Raw genomic sequence first — 18,726 nt, forward strand, 5'->3', positions numbered from 1 at the left:
AGGACTCGAGCAGATGAGAAAAGCAGGTCATAGGTAATTCAGATCTTGCATGCAATTGAATGGCAGAGGAGCACAGGCCGAGCCTTTATCATGTAAATACAGCGTTATACAGTCCCACCCACCGAGCCACATTTTATCCTGCATATATGGGGGTCTGTTACCAAGCAGCTTTTCATTTCGACGACGTTTGTTGAGTTGTCGGATCAGATCGTCTTTTGATTTGATTGGGTTTGTTGACCTCTAACTCTCAAAGAACAATAATGCTGGTTATTTCTGTTTCTAATATTAATTTGTAGTTGGGAAGAACTGATGGAGGTGCATGTGACATCATAACCTCGATGTGTTTCCTAGTTACTTTAATGAATCTGAAGCTGTTCATTAAAGCATAAGAAGAGAGAGGGAGAGAGAGAGCTCTCTCATGAGTGACTGTGAGCACAGATAACAAGCATTACAAGTTGATTCAGCTTTCTGACATGAATGTCTGCAACAAAACAAGGTAAGACAATTGAATTTATGTATATTTGAATAAAAATGGGTATTTTTCTTCAGTACAGTGCATTGAAAATGGAAAATGAGCTACTTCATTGTATCTACAGTACAGTAAAACTCAAATGTGGATACTGTACGCCACTAAGCCTGAAGTATTTGTCAGCGATAAGTTTTCTCATTTAAAATGTAAAACAATTTTATGTGGTAACTTATAGTTTCATGTTTGTATGTTGTTTCATTTTTACATTAATATATCTGTTGTGCTAATTTGCTAAATGACAATGGGAAATTACTTTGACCATATTTTCACATTTTAATTTCACAGAGGCTGTTTGAAACATCGAAGTGATTACTTCACTTATTGCAACATAAACATTTGACTTATTTCGGACAATTTTTATTTTCTTATTTTTATTATCTTTTAAGTGTCTCCAAAATCCATAATGGGCTATATGCACATGGACTTTTAATTTTCAGCCAGGCAGCCCGGCAGCTTCTGGTGACCTATCTTTCCATTACAAAACTGTTCCATTTAAGATCTGATTTCTTTCAAATTCACTGCCTGTTAGGTATACGATATGAAGTGGGTCTTAGATCAGACACGACGCACAACATTAAATTCCAATTTCCCCCTGTCATGTCTTTAAAATATGACAGTTTATTTTACCCCAGTATTTTCAATGTAATTTCTGCGTTAGCCTGTTGCTAATGACAGCGGTAGTTGTTACAACAGTCTTTCATACCGTTTTACGCTTGAACAACAAAATGAATGCTTAAGTCTATTTAACTGAATGTATTGTAATTACAATAACAACAACAGCTAACTGTTACAGCCAACTGCTAGTTTAAATTTCCGAGCTTGTACACCAAAACTAATAACCATGCGCACTGAATTAACTTTGACTGAGGCACCAGATGCAGACATCCCAAGTCTCCCGGAAGTTGCGGGAGTATCCCTGAAATGCATAGACATTACCGGATGCCCGCAAATGAATGATAATCTCCTGCCCGGTCCTAAAATATGTTGCACACCCCTCTCTCCACTGCACCCATACTAGCTCTTCAGGTACGTCGCGCACAACTCACCCCCACCGCTCTTCAAGTACGTCTCGCGCGCACACGCCCCCCTTCACAGATACGTCGCTCACTACTCAAATCCCCTCCCCCCTGGCTCTTTGAGCACCCACTAATCCGCTACCTCCCGCAAATCAATTCTGTATCCCCCAGAAATGACTTTTTCCAAATTGGGATGTCTGCAGTTGCGCCACTCAGAGCCGCGACACGGAACACCAGACATGCTCATTCACATGTTATTTAAAATGAAACTATTCAGATGGAGCTCTGTGGCGCGGCAGCAATATGAAGTGTCCCGAAATGTGGCTGGGCAGCCCCTGGCTGGAAGTGCCGTTGTGTGTACCCTGACAGAAAGCTCACACTTTACAGCTGCACCTAGTAAGATCACAGGGAGCTTCTGTGAAAAAACGGCTGAAGTTTAAGGTAGACGCAATGAAAAGTACACATGTTTGCAAACCTACCTACAAACAAACTAAGTTACAAACAATAATTCCGATTACAGCAATCATGTGGAGAATGTTGATCTTGTGTTGAGCTCAATGAGCTTTACATCTAAAAATAGAGCAAGGGTCTTCCCTTTAGTGACATCGCTTTGACTTTCACTCTGAAAATGGTGGACTGAGGATCTGGTGACGCGCGGCTGTCAATTAATATTGGTGGGCGGGGGGACCGCACTCCTACATCAACTTGCGGTCGATCTAATAACAGCTCCAATTGGTTCACCGTTTTTATGTTGTTAAATAAAAAATAAAAAAAGGACTGTGTGTGTTTTATATCACCCTAATATGACGGTCTATACACTATACCTACACACATGCCTGTCCAAACAGCCTGAAAAGTAGATTTTTCACTATAGGTGCCCTTTACTATCATCCAGTTACCTTTTACTTAAACAATTAATAGCATATTAGGCATCAAACAAAATCACAATCTCTTTAAGAGTTAAACGCTTGAGTGTCCTCCTAGGCTTTAGTTCATGGCACCAGGTAAACATCGTGACAACGCTTCCCTGCTTCAGCCTAAGTAACCCGGTGAGTGATAAAACAATGCAGTCCTCTGTAGCACATCCTCGTGTTTTCTGTAATAGTGTTGTCCTTGTACTGACATTCTAAAAACATCCATTTCCCCCTAACCTTTAAGTGCAGCTGAGCGCGTTCTTAAACGGCTGATTTGTCATAGTATTAACCATTGCTCAACAGAAACGACTGTGATAAGCCGTGACGGTCATCAGTTCAACGCTTTTCACAGAGTGCAAACACAGATATACGGAGACTGGAGCATTTTAAAACCGCGAAGATCAGTTGATTGCTCTCTGTTTGCACTCCGTAAACATCGGTGAAGTGCGGTGAACTGATGACCTTCACAGTCAATCACAGTCGTTTCTGTTGAGCACTGGTGAATGCTATGGGTTATTGGAAAATTTACATTTTTTAAAATAATTTCAGTACCGAATTTATAAAACAATATAACATATTAAAAGAATCAGCAGAGAGATACACAAATTGAGCCATCATGGCACCTCAACATCTCTCTAGCCAGTGCTTTATTTGTAAATGAATAATTCCAGGAACGAAACCAGGAAATAAATGTTATCGTGACCAACGTCCACCACACAATTTCAGTTTTCCGGGAAACAGGCCCGGATTGGCTAATCGGGAGGACCAGGAGAATTCCCGGTGGGCCGGTCTGTTTTTTGCCTGCGAGGGCCGGTGTCCCTAGCTCCAGAATCTGTTGCTCTCAGCAGTCACACTTTTTAAATTTAAATTTATCTATTGTGGTCCAGTGGTTAGCATGTTAGGTTATGATGCCGCGGACCTGGGTTCGATCCTCATTAGAGAAATTACTTGTTTTCATTTTTATTGTTAAGACATATAATACTGTTAGGGTTGTTAAACATTTGAAGTTCTAAAACAGCTGTTTTCTCAAAAAAAGACGTAATAGTGTCTTTAGAAACTGATTTGGAAATGACCTTATTTTAATATAGACAGTCGTGAACTGAGGTGGGCCGGTCTGAGGCTTGAAACTCCAGGGCTGAAAAGGTGTCCCACTCCGGCCCTGCCGGGAAAAGACGTCATTAAATGGTGATAGTGCAAAAAAAAGCATCACATTTCTGAACAGTCTTTTATTACTTTGTGCCATATAATGTTATAGGTCAGTCATGGATCATAAAAACATGCAGCTACAAACATAAATCGTATAAACAATCACTATTCAGTTCACTTCACCATTATGTGCCATGTGAAAAACAAAAAAATTGAATAAATGACTCACTCAGTCTAATCTTCAAGATGAGCCTGTTTAACCCCGCCTCTCCTACACCGCCCAACCCACTCCGAGCTGGGATCGAATCAGCAACTTTCCACATGGGAGTCTGTTGCTCTAACAAGCAGGCTAAAGACCAGAGGAGTGAGGTTTACCTGCACAGCACCTACTGGCTGGCCTCCGTTACACCCGCAGTTAACTCTTCTGTCATGTTTTCCTGCTGACTTGGGATCACTTTGCTCCTGTCTTCCATTCACGCAGTTTCATCTTCTCAAGATCTCGCTTGATCAAGCTTATTATTGGACATCCCATTTTGGGAAAAGTCAATTCAGAAAGAGACAGAGATGATTTGCGGTAGGTTGCAAGAATGTGAAAGGGGGTTTGGGGTGTTGCGCGACGTATGTGAAGAACAGGTGGTGCAGGACTTATGTGAAGACGGGGATTGCGGGTGGTGGAGTGTGTGCGACGTGTCTGAAGAGCAAGGAGAGATGCGGTGGTGAGGGGTGCGCGACGTATTTGAGGACTGGGAGGGAGATGCGCGATTTTCGCAAGGGAGATTTTGGCATCTAGGAGTCTCTATGCTTTTGCAGGAGACTTGTGGAACTTCCGGGAGACTTGGGATGTCTGCATTATCAGCTTTACTCGTGGTTTTAAAACATGAAAATATGCGTGGCTGCCTCTGTCATTTTTTTAATATTTTGACCATTTTGACTGCCGCTGTGCCATCATACAATTCTGGGAAACCAGAACACCCGGAGGAAAAACGTGAACACTGGGAGAACATGCAAATTCCACACAGAAATGCCAACTGGCCCAGCCAGGACTCGAACAGCAACCTTCTTGCTGTGAGGCGACAGTGCTAACCAGTGTTGTGCAAGCTACTTCCAAACTATAATACATTACATATTACTTGTAACTTATTTAAAAGTAATCCCTTACCTTACAATATTACTGTCTCAAAATTGTAATATGTTACATACCTCTTATATTACTTTTTAGTGAGGCTACTATCACCAAAATACAGTAACTACAGAATTAAAACTTAACACTGTAAAATGACAAAACTCAATAAGGTATTATAGCCTACTTTACTACTCCCTCTTCAAACAAATGTCACTATCATAGCAACTACAAAAACATGAAAAAGCTTTGCTGTCTTCCACATTGTTGATGAGATTTTGTAGGAAATTTCCCTGTCATCCTCTTCATTTTGAGGAGAAGCTGTTCCACAGGGCCCCTGAACCTGTATATTAGCATGAAGTGTTTTGAACCGTACTACAGTATTTCAATTAATCAGTTGTAGTAATACTATATGGTAACACAACAAGTGTAATATAAACAAATTACCCAGTGCTGTTTTTTTTTCCAATATAAGGTATATTATACTACAATTCACCACACTTAACTGTAGTAAAACTACACTTTGTATTTAATTTTGTAAGTTCATTATTCTTAATACTAGAGTATGCTGAAACATTCATTAACAAGTTGTAAATAATAGGCTACTAGGCACTAGGCAGTATACCTAACACGTCAAAACACTAGTAATTATTATAGAATTTACCTTAACCTTTTAGTTTTTTCATGTATTGTTAATAAATAGTGTAGTAATAAACCATATCAATTCTTGGGATAACCAATATTACAAGAGGATCTCTGGAGAGCAAAAGCACAAAAAGAGGAAACAATGCACAAATTGAGTCTGCATCATCTGACGGAGGAAGAGCACATCATTCGCACGTAAGCAGCCAGTGTTTTGAGTGTGCGCGAGAAGTAAGGCGCGCGGGCAGCGTATATTTGGGAGTTCGCGAGCAGTTTTGTCCACGAACAGAGGAAATTGCTTGCTTGTATTACATGAATACGCTCTCGACTTGTAATACTGCGCTTACGACATTTGTCAGTGAAATTACGCCATAGAGGAAGATTGACGACAACACACGCGTATATTCACTAACCACGAACAGGAAATAGAACTTACTTGCTGTATTTTTTTATTTGTTATGTCTAGCAACATAAGTTTGTTGTAACGCAAGCGTTACTGAACATGTAAAGAGTAAAATATTACTGAAAATGTAGTGCCTTACACTACTGCATTACAGGAAAAAGTAATACTTTACTGTAATACAGGGGTGGTCAACCCTGTTCCTGGAGAGCCACCTTCCTGCAGATTTCAGTTGCAACCCATATCAAACACCTGCCTGTAACTATCACGTGGTGTTCAGGTCCTATTTATTTGGTTCAGGTGTTTGATTTGGGTAGCAACTGAAATCTGCAGGAACGTGGCGCTCCAGGAACAGGGTTGGCCACCCCTGCTGTAATCTACTTTAGTAACGCATTACCCTCAATGGTGCTAACCCCTGAGCCACAATGTCACCACATTTTATATTGCTAAAGCTAATTTGTCCAGTATTCCCCTACTTACAAAAATAAGCTTTAACTTTAATACATTTACATACATTTATTTTTAAAGCTCCAGCTAAGCATGCTAATCGTCAACCCACTTCTGCGGCAACAACTCAACTACATTTCCCACGAGTCGCAGCTCGTCGCTTGCGTGACGTCAATTGTCCACGTGAGCCTCATTCAGCTGAGCGCTGCAAAGATGAATGGCTGGGGTTTGTTTAAAACAATCTGATGTTTAATATGTTTTCCGCTCGTAAATGTTCTACATGTGCTGCATGTGTGTATTGTGTTTATTACTCTGGCGTTTAGAGGCTCGTGCATGCACTCATACCGCACATCCATCTGGCTGAAGCTGTACACACACACACACACAGATATGATGAGGCATAAACGCTCATTTAACGCAGTGCTGATTTGAGTCGAGCCGTTCAATGCGCGTTTATATAATCACGCCTGCACTCGACAGCAGGAAAAGAGCGTCTGATGGTGAAATCACGCCATATATCTGTGTAACAGACTGAAGTCCTGGAATGCTAGAGTGCGGGGGTGTCTGTCTGTCCCTTCACTGCAGTCACACATCTGATCTGACCAGCATATGCAAGCCTCACACTGTAAATAGCACTTATGCTCAGACTCCAACGTGATTGCCAATGTTATCTCAATTGTTTACAGGGGGTGGAAGATGGAAACGTTGGAAAAATGGAGCAGAGACATCATGGCACCTCAGCAGCTGGATAAGAAAGAGCATCCCAAACAAAATGGTGAGATTTGCTTGAAACTTGATGCCCTTTACAAACAGAATAAGGATTGTGTTTCTTTATACTATCTTTATAATAAGATGCCTAATTGTTATTATTGATGTAATGTTGGGTTTATATTTGCATGCTCATTCTTTCTCCTTAATACTGTCATTTCAGAAAAGTATTCTTTGCAGATTATAGATGGGGAAATCATATAAGCAGCCAATGACTATCAGAGTACATCAATGCTCACAGCCAATAAATAGTGCTAATGTATGCATTTTCAGACTGAATATTCAAAGTAGGGCTTCATGGTGGTTCAGTAACGTTAGCACGATCGCCTCACAGCAAGAAGGTCGCTGGTTCGAGCCTCTGCTGGGTCAGTTCGCGTGGGTTTCCTTTGTGTGGATGTTTCCCAGAGATGGGTTACAGCTGGAAGGGCATCCGCTGCGTAAAAACTTACTGGATAAGTTGGCGGTTCATTCCGCTGTGGCGGCCCCGGATTAATAAGGGGACTAAACCGAAAAGAAAATGAATGAATGAGTTCTCAGGCCTTCACCATTCGGGTACAGATATTGAATAATCAGCACTGCATAGTCGTCATTGTATATTATTTCATCTTTATTTAAGTTACAAAAAATGTATTGTGGCCGGATGTTTTAAACTCTGAAATATTGAATGTTCAAACAGTCACAGGCTTTAAAGGGACAGTTTACTCAAAGATTCAAATTTACTCACTATTTACTCACACTTCACTTGTTTTAATACTACAGGAGTTAATAAATAATATTCTTTTTGTGTTCATTTAAAAGAAAAAAAAAACCATAAATGTTTGAAACAGGTGAAGGGTGTAATGAAAATGGTAAGTCATTTTTAAAAATTAAACAAGCTAAATATCGCTGTATACTATACTTTTTATTTAACAAAAAATTTCTAAAAAAAAAAAAAAAAAGAAAAGTAATTGACTTTAAAAAAATTATTATTGTCCATGTAGCCTATCAAAAGTATGCACAGTAATCTGTCCTCGCTAAAGGTCAGAGTTCATCTCATATTAAAGCAATATTGTTGTAAAAAATGATAATTAAACCATATAAACAAAAATAACTGTAAGCAAAAGAAAGCAAGTGAAAAACATACTGTGTGATAATGAAAGGATGATCACACGGTTAAGACCAATTAATCATCTGTTCAAAGCGAAAGCAACCGGTGCTGCTTACAAAAAGACATATTTGGAGCTCTTGAAAGCAGCAAGACTGTGTGTGCATTAGCATTACTTTTTTTGCCTGACTATTTGAAAGAGATCCGATCACAGTTGCGTTCCAGGCACGCATGCTTCAAAACAGGAGCGCGCACGCGCTTTAAACAGTCGCGCGCAACATCAGCTTTTAGGGCCAGTGATTATCCTCTCATTCAGTATTCATCTGCTTTCTTCTGCTCGTGCGAATGCAATTTTTTTGTTAGTCGTACTGTTTCTCTATTCTAAGATCACATTTGCACGCATATTGGGTCATTCTTATAGTCGAACCCTGCTTTTAAGAAAACCACAATTTAAAAATTATTTTCAACCTGCCAAAGTGGCTAGTGGAGGTGTCTGTCTAACCCGCCAAAGCTGAAATCTACCCGCATTTGGCGGGTGTTATTGTAAAGCCCTGGCCATGAAAAACATTTGGGGGGAAAATGGAATGAACGAGAACTGGAGGTCATAGAAATAAATAAATCTTTATTTTATTATAATAATTCATAATCATTTTATAATTACTGCAACAAATAAGAACATTTCAGATAAATATTTTTAATGAGCAAGGTCTCGGCAAAATAATCTCGCATAACTTTTGAGATGCAAAGTTAAAAAAAAAATTCACATGTAATGTTTCAGTATTTTTAATAGCTATTTGGTTATGCTACATCTGTGAACCATGATATGTTCTTTTCTAGAGATCATGGGTAAAAAATCACAACTACCTTTTCCACTTAACCTACTAGTGATTTGATTCTGATTTAGACGACATCCGAATTTCTCTGATTTAATCAATTTCCTTCCATTTCATTCAGGCATGATTGCAAAAAATCTGCTCAACTCTCTCAAGACTCGCAATCGTTTGCATCTCCAGCCCATTTCTCGCTCAGCATGTGCCACTGGTAAGAACTGAATTTCAATACAAAACAGAATTTCATATATATATATATATATATATATATACACACACACACACACACACACATATATGTATATATGTGTGTGTGTGTGTGTGTGTGTGTGTGTATATATATATATATGTGTGTATATATATATATATATATATATATATATATATATATATATATATRTGTGTGTATATATATATATATATATATATATATATATATATATATATATATATATATATATATACGTATATATATATATACATATATATATATATATATATACATATATATATATATATATATATATATATATATATATATATATATATATATATACATACATACATACATACATACATACATACATACATATATATATATATATATATATATATATATATATATATATATATATATATATACATATATATATATATATATATATACATATATATATATATATACATATATATATATATATATATATATATATACACACACACACACACACACACACACACACACACATATATATATATAATATTCTTATAACATACTTTACTCTCCCGTACATTTAGGTCAGTTTCTGTTAAATGTCTTGGTGTGTTAAATTTTCATAGGAGTTGGGTAATGATTGGGAATAAACTTAGAGTATTCTATACATTAAAAAGAATAATGCGGTAGTTCAGAAACTGCTCAGAATTAATCTTGGTTAATAAGCAAAATGTGCTTGCTTGTAAATATATATTAAAAATGAGGTACTTACTATAAAAAACTATATGTAAATAGTATAGTTTAGAGTATTTACCGTCTAAATGCCAACAGAACTTCAATTAAAATTCAGTTCAAGTTTATTTGTAAAGCTTTTTTACAATAACTATTGTTCTAAAGCAGCTACATATTGACATTTGAATTTCAGAGATCATTTGAAAAACTAAAGTAATTACATTACATTTACAATAATTATGCTGACACCAAAATGTGACTTCTTTTTGACACTTTTTATTTTCTTATCTTTTAAGTGACTCAAATGTTTTAATTGGATCCATAATATTAACTGTATTGATAATTCATTTTTGCCTTCAGTACCTAGTTTTCTGTTTGTACTGCATTTACTAAGAGTAAAGTAACTTAAAAATAGCTAAATTAGGAGGAATTTAGCACAATAGCCAAAATTGCATGCACGTTATTACATCAGAGAAGTTAGAGAGTTGTCCATTGTATGAGGACAGTATAAAACATAGTTAAACTCCAGTTATACAGTAATAATGGCCCGATTCCACTGACTGGTACAGTACAGTATGGTACGGGTCACCTTTATCAGGCTTGCGTTTACACTACCAAGGTTACCCTTTTAGTGGGGGTGGTGTACGACAGAAAGTTTCAGTCGACGTCATTCTCCCTCGAATAAATGTCTACAGTAAAGCTGTACGGGTCGTTCACATATCATATGATAAGCAATTCTCTCAAGACAGATGCTTTATAAACATAAATACTTCTGTATAAATGTTTATTACTTTTAACTTTTCTGTGAACAGGATTTGATTATACCTGCAGATAAATGACAGTGCGAAATAGCCTACTGTAACGTCTGCAGATATATAAACTTAAAAAAATAAATACAACATATATGAGCACACACAGACTCTTACTGTCCTCGACATGTTACCAACTAAAGAAAAACTACCCTCAGAATACATTTAGTCCTTATTTAGGTTCAAAAACAACATGCAACATAGCCCACAGTCAGTGCAAACCTCTCTTCTGTGTATTTAATCTTTACCGGCACGTAGTGCCTCTGTTAGAGAGTAATTCTGTCATTCCGAGTTCATAATAGTCCAAAAGGCGATGGTAAACACGGCAGTTTGTTCGTGATTCAGGTTGCTGAAAAAATTTGCTCCTGTGTTTTGTCGGGCTTGTTGCGCTTCACTCTCGCGTTTGTCCTTGTCTTTATGAATGAATCAGATGACGGAGACACTTCAGTAATCACACTCGTGTTATTATCGTCAGCCCAAGAAGTTTATTATATTAAATATAGATATTTGTGTCTGTACATCAAGACAGCGACAAGGTTTGTTTGACCTCGGGTCATCCATGGCTCGTTATTATATGCATATAGTATTATGGTGTAATCTTTCGGCTGTGTATAAAACCATGGTGGTTCCTTTGTTTTTATTCTGGCTAGCTCCACACGAGCTCATGACGTATCTCTGTAACCAATTAGCATTTAGCTGCGCGTGTAGTTGCATCTTTGGGTACCCTTTCTTGTGTTTGGTACGCTTTGGGAAGGATACAGAAAAAGTGGTATGGTTCGGGTTGGTATGCCTTTTGACAGTGGAAACAGCCATAAAAGTGTACCGTACCGTACCACTCAGTGGAAACGGGGCAATAGTATCCTTTCCGAAAAGGTGTATTAGGTATCTGTACTGTGTATATAATACATTTTCAATGTGGTGTATTGCGTAAAGCTTTTAAAAGTTTTTTTTTTGTTGTCCTCAAACCCCTCAGAGGGATAACAATGAAACGTTGACAACGACTATTATTTTCACCACCAGCACAGATTTCAAAATGTATTCACAGCTGAACAGATTTTGTCACAACTGCTGGTTAGCTTTGTGTCGTGTTAACAAACATGTACGTAGTCAATTGGTGGAACAGTAAAACGATGGAATGGCTGTCTGAAGTGACATATGTGGGAGTATTAGTGCCTGAGTCGTGTTGTCCTGGATCAAACAAACTCTCAGCTCCATTAATGAGGGTCCTCATTGAATCACACACACTGACTGACAAGCCTGGTGCCTTATAGGGAGAAACTTGAGCACAGTTTCTCATCAGCCTGTTGAGCGCTTAAGAGCATGCCTGAAGTGGGGCTCTGTTTTACATTAAGAGTTTTCATAATGTCCACAATCAACATGTCCGACATCTTAAACTTGGTCACCGTTTTAAATCTAAGATCAAGTAACTGTACGTTTTAAAAGGGTAGTTACTCGCACTCTGTTCCAAACCTTTATGAGTTTATGTCTTCTGATGACCACAAAGTAATGTATTTTGAAGAATCGTAGCAATTGATCTTCATAGTATTGTTTTGGATTTCAGTAGCTACTGGAATATTCTTCAAATTATTTAATTTTGTGTTCAATGGAAGACAAACTCTAGTTTGGAACCACTTAATGACAGAGAAAAATCAAGTGGGTTGCATACATTGCATCTTGAAGGGGCCATGCTTTAGGGGTTTTGTCCGAATCGGCATGTGGAATCATATTGGTCGTCGGCAAAAGAGATCGATCTTTTTGGCTGTTCCAACTATGATTCAGAGCACAGGGGGAAAAAACAGAAGTGACGAAACTAATCAAACAATGCTAGTCAGAATGGAACAAGAAAAAGATCATAGAGATTATCAGACATATTTGCACGAGCAAACCTCTCTGTTGTGAGTGAAAAGTGCTGTAAAAATGGTATCTAAAAGCTGCTTTGTTTACGGTTTGTACTGTATGTGTGCAGTGCTACTTCTGGTTTCCCTTTATGGAATGATACAGCTGACTGTTTCCACCTGTAGGTATGGAAAGGTACATCCTCTCATGCGGGGACTGAAACTATGTTTTTGTTTCACTGAGCGGTTGTCCATCTGATGTGTTGAAGCTACTGCGTTCACTTTGGCTGCATTAACACTGCGGATCTTGTTGGTTAAATCCGATTTTGTGACTAAATCTGATTTATTTTTTTTGATGACCCGCTTACATCACCTTTTAAACGTGACTCATGTCCGATTGACTACATTTACACTGTACATGGCAAAGACGCAATGACTAGAAAAAAAAAGAGCGGGCGCTGACTGACAGCTGATAATAAGAGTGCTCTTTTTTTTTTTTTTCATTTATGTATCGTATTTTAAATTCTTTTTGACTAGTTGTTCTACTATAATTTATGGCAAAAAAGTTCTCGTTTGCCCATCTTCTTTTAATCTAGGCTTCTTTAAACCAGTAAGCATCTTTGTTATTTCCATGGTGTGATTTATGCATGTGATTTATGCTACAGTTTTAGTTTATATTGTTTACGTGGGGGATGTTGCGCTGTCTCTCTTTCTCTTTAACATGCTTAAATACTTGTGCTATATGAAAATATAAACGCTTTGTTAGTCCTCGTGTATGAGATTTAAGGTTTGGGACTCTGCTGAAGTCTGCTCTGAAATGAAAGCGTCACAGTTGACGTCATTTGCTACAGTTTTTAATGACGCGCGACTCGCATTGACAGGTAAAAATCCGATCTACCTACTTACAATGCAGACTCGAGAACACAGATCCGATTCATATCATATAAATTTCCACATATGAACAAGGCCTGAATCTGATTTGATTAAATCAGAATCCATGTGATATTTTTTTCCTGCTTACACATACATGGGCTATAAGGGATCTGTGCCACATGAGAGAAAAAAAATCCGAATTGGTTTACTTGAACCATGCAGTGTAAATGCAGCCTTTGGTGTTGTGAAAAATACCTGCTTTGATACAAATTGTACTAACATTTTTAAAATGTGACTATACCAGCAATGGCCATTGGAGACATGTATGTTAAGAGCACGAACACAATGGCCATTCAGTAGATTATAAGAATAACCATAACCCTAACTCAGGGTTCACCAAACTTGTTCCTGGAGGGCCAGTGTCCAGCAGATTTTAGCTCCAACCCTAATAAAACACACCTGAACAAGCTAATTAAGGTCTTACTAGGTAAACTTGAAACATTCAGGCAGGTGTGTTGAGGCAAGTTGGAGCTAAACCCTGCAGGGACTCTGGCCCTTGAGGACCGAGATTGGTGACCCCTACCCTAACTCCTCAACACTCCTCAAAATCAAGTGGACAATACAGGTAGTGTTGAATTTGTAAAGTTTAATTGTCAGATCCATTCTTTTTCGGTCATATAAAATAAAAAAAGCCATATAAACGACTAAAATCATAACTTTGAAGAAGCTCAGTTGCTTGTTCACTGACCTGAACTGCCTTGATTTGTTTTGAAGGCTCCTGTCCGGATCTGATGAGTAGGAACGAGCAGCCTGACTCCCGGCCGCTTGCCATGGCCCTGACACCCCAGCTCCCCCCCAGGACCCATCGGCCCCTGTGTCTCTCAGTGTCTTCAGACAGCAATGGACGCTTCAAAGCTCTGGAGACCCAGGAATGGAAGAACAACCTCAAAGCTCAGGTTAGTGGAAGTACTTTCAAGTCAGCAGCTTGTAACTCATTGTTAAAAAGGCCCATTTTGAGACCCGCATTTTACTTTTTATTTTCATAAGATGGAGCAGGCCCACAGTGCCGGAGCAGCCAGCAGCACAGGTTCCCTGGAAAGAGCGTCTCTCTTCTGTGCTTCTGGCTCCACCACCACCTCCAGCTCCGGTCTCTCCAGTCCAGTGGAGCACCTCACCAAGAGCAAATCCTCCAGTCGCTTTTCGCTTTTCTCCCCTCCTTGGAACAGCAGCTCTGAATCCGATTCCAATCCTCCTTCCCGCTCCGGATCCAAGAAAATGCGCAACTACAGCCGCAGAGCTGTGCCTGGCAGTGCTAAGACAGGCCCAGAGACCCCCGAACCCAAGCAGAGTGTCCCTGAGCATTTCCAGTACTCCGAACCGGTCATATCCAAGGTTACGGATTACATTTACGTGGGCAACCTGAACGCGGCTTATAACGGACGTACGTTGTGCCGCAATAACATCGACAGTGTTATTGACATGAGCAGCCTACCTGGAGAGACTTGTTTAAGAGTCATTCCTTGCACTTGTTCAAGGGGTGTCAAGCATAGTTGGTCTCGACTCAAAGTGGACATGAGCGACCTTCCGGACACTGTCCAAGAAGGGCTTGCGCTTAAGCACAGATGCTTTGAGGACATCAACGAGTGCATCGATGCCTCCACGGAGAAGAAGAAGCGAGTGCTGGTGCATTGTCGGGATGGGTTTTCCCTAGCCCCCACTTGCATTATTCAGTACCTCATGGTCAAACAAAACATGAGGCTTATTGCTGCCTACGAGCTGCTCAGAGCCAAACACCCCGTCAACATTCGTGAGTCCCATCAGAATGTTCTGGTAAGTCTTGAAAGAGCTTTGAGACCAGGCGGGAACACGGACCCAGAGTGCTTTAAACAGGCCATTTCCCGCAAAGTGGCTTGGACCTGATAGAGAACCTTGGAGATCTTCAGTTTTCTTTGAACGTTTTTAATTTTGTGATTCTCTTTCCCCTTTGTAAACAGTTAAAGGCAGCTTTTTGTTGCATTTTTAACTAAGCCGGATGTCACGGTGTGAGTACTAACTGTGAAGATTGTCTGAAGTTGTTCAAGTGGCAATTTCAGAAAGAGTTTGAGTCATTCATTTCGCTTCTGGCTAAATGAAACCTGAACAAACATGCTTTGTGCAGCTGCTAAACAACAGAATTTGTCCGGTAAAATATCTCCTATTTATTTTTATTCACGTGGGTACATAGCCATGCTGTACAGGTTTATGCTGAGGAAGAAATGTAGTGGGGGCTCTCAGGAGATGAAACGATCACATACGACTACAAATGCCACTACTGAGGAGTTGGTGTGTAACAGGAATACTATTGACTAAATATCTCAACTATTCTCTTTAACCGATCAAAGACTAAACATACCTAGTCTTTGGGTCTGGCAGTTCAAAGCACAATTTATGTTGGCCTCTTCACTGATTTGACAGTTGGTTGATATATTTCTTTGCATTTAACCAGGGATGAAAGCTACACAGTAAGAGTAGTCCTCTATGAGGAGCCATTTCATTTACTACGTGTATTTTATTAAATGTGTAATACTCAACATATTTGACTAATTTTAGTGCTTGAAAATGTGAATTTTGTGATCGTGAAAAGCACTCAAACTGGCCCACTTTATAACTTTTTATAGATTGTTGGCATTTGGACAATGAATCGAACAGAATTGTGGAGCAATGCTCAATTGCAAAAGCTTGATATTGCACTAACCACAAGGTAATGCACAAGTTCGACACGTGACTGAGTTTGGTTAATTGTTGCATAGTAAATATAGATCAAAATATTTTTATCATAATGTTTGTTTATCTATAATGATTGTTGTTCATGGATTCTATTGTATTTTGATTTAGCCATTTAGCCACATGTATGTCACCAAGACGCCCTGGATTTGATTTAATTGAGAATTCATTTTTGTTTACTTCAGTTGTTGCAAATTGTTTGATGTTTCCTGAAAGGAAATCTGAAAAGCAAATGCTTTCATGCAGCAAATATTTTGATATCTTAATCAGTCACACGCTTCGAATGTTATTACTCGATTAAATGGTTGTTATCAGTGGTTATCAGCTGATAGATATGGGCCAGTAGGGGCCTTCTGTGCCTACTGGTAGGTTCAGAAGGCTGTAACATGGTTAATCAGCTATACTAATAGAGAAGACTCCAGATCCAGATTTGTTTTTACATTACGCTGACAGTTGGATTTGGGGTTGGGGGTAAGAGTAGACCAGGGGTTTCCAAACTCGGCCCTGGAGGGCCGGTGTCATGCAGATTTTAGATCCAACTTGGATCAACACACCTGCAAGGATGTTTCTAAAAGGCCTAGTAAAAGCTTGATTAGCTTGCCCAAGTGTGTCTGATTGGGGTTATAATTAAACTCCATCCCTCCAGGACCGAGTTTGGGCACCCCTGGTGTAGACATTAATAAAATACAATTAATGGGAAATTTAATAAATAATATAAATAATTATCGTTAAGTTCCGGCCACAGCCAAATGTGATCTATAGCTGATTAACTATGTGGATGGATGATAACAGCCTATTAGTAGGTGCAGAAGGCCCCTTTTGGCCCATATTTATCAACTGATAACGCCCATTCAATCGATTGACAACATTGGAATCTGATGAATCAGTGAAGTTAGCTATGCTAGCAGTGCATCATCAGGTGCTCATCGTGTCAGGTTTTGTAAATGAAAACAGCAACAGTCTTATTTTATTAGTTTCTAACATGCTGCTTGGCATCCAGTATATGCTGGAAAGTTCCATTTAAAGACTTCAGATGCATGTGAATTACTTTTTTGCTGACATCTATCCACAAATATAAAACGACGCGTCTTGGTGACGTACGTCTGCTTCATGGGAAAACCGCTCTCAAATATTTGACATGGCTTACGCTTGTCAGCAGTGATTCTTCTATTTTGATATTTAGTGCACAGTTTAGTGAAGAAAGACCCTTCTGAGTTTTGGTGCCTTTTGTTTGAACTTGTCCAGTGTGATTATTGTGACATTCACACGCGCACACTGTATGCACTCATCAGGTATAGACAGAATGTCGTCTTTATGCTTTGACATGTTCAGGAAATGCTCTTTGTTGGTGTAATTTTGTGATGTATGGCAGAGATCAGTTCCATCTGAATAAGCTGTTGTAAAGGTTTTATAGCAGTGCTCACAGTGAACAGTGCCTGTACTGCAATCAGTGTGGTGGTGACGTCAATCAGTGTGAACATTACCTTCTACGGGCCTGCAGTTAGCTTCTGACATTAGCAAAGTTGTATTTAGATTCAATTGGAACATTTCTTGTTGCTTTATTCTTATTCATTAGTCTATTTAAATCTATTTTTGGATGGTTGATCTTACCCTGTAAAGGTCTAACAATATGAACTCTCAGGTTAACTTTATGGGTCTAAAATCATTCTCAATGCGTTAAAAAGCAGAATAATGTGAGGCAATGTATTTTCTGTATCACGTTTTTGAAGAAAATGCATTTGTACATGTTATTAAAGAGAATCTGATGCACTGAGTTCTGTGTTGTCATATGTTTGAGTGGGATACACGTGCAGGTCCTGTAATACTGAAGGTAAATATCACTTGTAAACCATTTATTGTATGTTTTATTAGTTCATGGAATTTGAGTTGAGTGATGTCTTTTTTTTCTTTTCCAGGAGACACTTTGTGATCTGTAGTTGCTGTTTTTATGATCCATCTTGTGAGATCTTTAAAGACCGGTAAGTCTGACTGTGCAAGTGAGAACTGAAGTGTTAGACTTAGAGAACCTACCTGTTTGGGTGTAGAGCGAAGAGTGTAAAGACTGAGTAAAAAATCATAGTCCAAAGAGTGTAAAGAACAGCGGGTCTACCAGTGCAAAAGTGCAAAAACCAGCGAGTCTATTGGGGTGAGAGAAGACAGAAGAGTGCAAGTCTACCTGTGCAAGTGCAAACCAAAGAGTGTAAAGACCAAAAAGTGTAATGATTAGGGTATCTACCCATACAAGTGAAGACCAAAGTGTAAAGAGCAGGGAATCTACCTGTGTGAGTGAAGACCGAAGAGTGTAAAGAGCAGGAAATCTACCTGTGTGAGTGAAGACCGTAGAGTGTAAAGAGCAAGAAATCTACCTGTGCAAGTGAAGACAGAACAGTATAAAGACCAGGGATTCAACATGTGCAAGTGAAGATCGAAAAGTGTGAAGACGGAAGAATGTAAAGACCAGGGAATCTACCTGTGCGAATGAAGATGGAAAAGTGTAAAGACCAGGGAATCTACCTGTGCGAATGAAGACAGAAGAGTGTAAAGACACGTGCGAGTGAAGACTGAAGAGTGTAACGACCAGAGACTCTACCTGTGCGAGGGAAA

At 38.9% G+C, this 18,726-nt stretch overlaps 2 protein-coding genes and 1 long non-coding RNA gene across 4 annotated transcripts in view; 2 read left to right on the top strand and 1 right to left on the bottom strand.

The window, feature by feature from the left end:
* On the top strand, nucleotides 1-17,896 carry LOC101884923 (uncharacterized). Of its 2 annotated transcripts, none has more exons than XM_021470719.3 (5): nucleotides 1-496; nucleotides 6,901-6,989; nucleotides 9,021-9,107; nucleotides 14,134-14,315; nucleotides 14,407-17,896. In XM_021470719.3, the coding sequence occupies exons 1-5, from the start codon at nucleotides 474-476 to the stop codon at nucleotides 15,277-15,279; spliced, it is 1,254 nt and encodes a 417-aa protein (XP_021326394.1). In that variant the 5' UTR covers nucleotides 1-473; the 3' UTR covers nucleotides 15,280-17,896. The 2 variants fall into 2 exon arrangements, with proteins under 2 accessions (XP_021326394.1, XP_073799385.1); XM_073943284.1 differs by lacking the exon at nucleotides 1-496 and adding an exon at nucleotides 6,378-6,505.
* The window catches only part of LOC141381011 (uncharacterized), a 4,082-nt gene continuing 2,252 nt past the window's right edge, over nucleotides 16,897-18,726 (bottom strand). Inside the window, exon 3 of the long non-coding RNA XR_012400492.1 lies at nucleotides 16,897-18,636. This is a non-coding gene — a long non-coding RNA (uncharacterized lncRNA). The remainder of the gene's footprint in view (nucleotides 18,637-18,726) is intronic.
* tnni2a.1 (troponin I type 2a (skeletal, fast), tandem duplicate 1) overlaps nucleotides 18,039-18,726 on the top strand; it is a 20,608-nt gene continuing 19,920 nt past the window's right edge. The window contains exon 1 of the mRNA XM_073942016.1: nucleotides 18,039-18,101. The gene's annotated coding sequence lies outside the window, so the exon portion shown is untranslated. The remainder of the gene's footprint in view (nucleotides 18,102-18,726) is intronic.

This window comes from Danio rerio, chromosome 25 (genome assembly GCF_049306965.1).
Source record: "Danio rerio strain Tuebingen ecotype United States chromosome 25, GRCz12tu, whole genome shotgun sequence".
Lineage (NCBI taxonomy): Eukaryota > Metazoa > Chordata > Actinopteri > Cypriniformes > Danionidae > Danio > Danio rerio.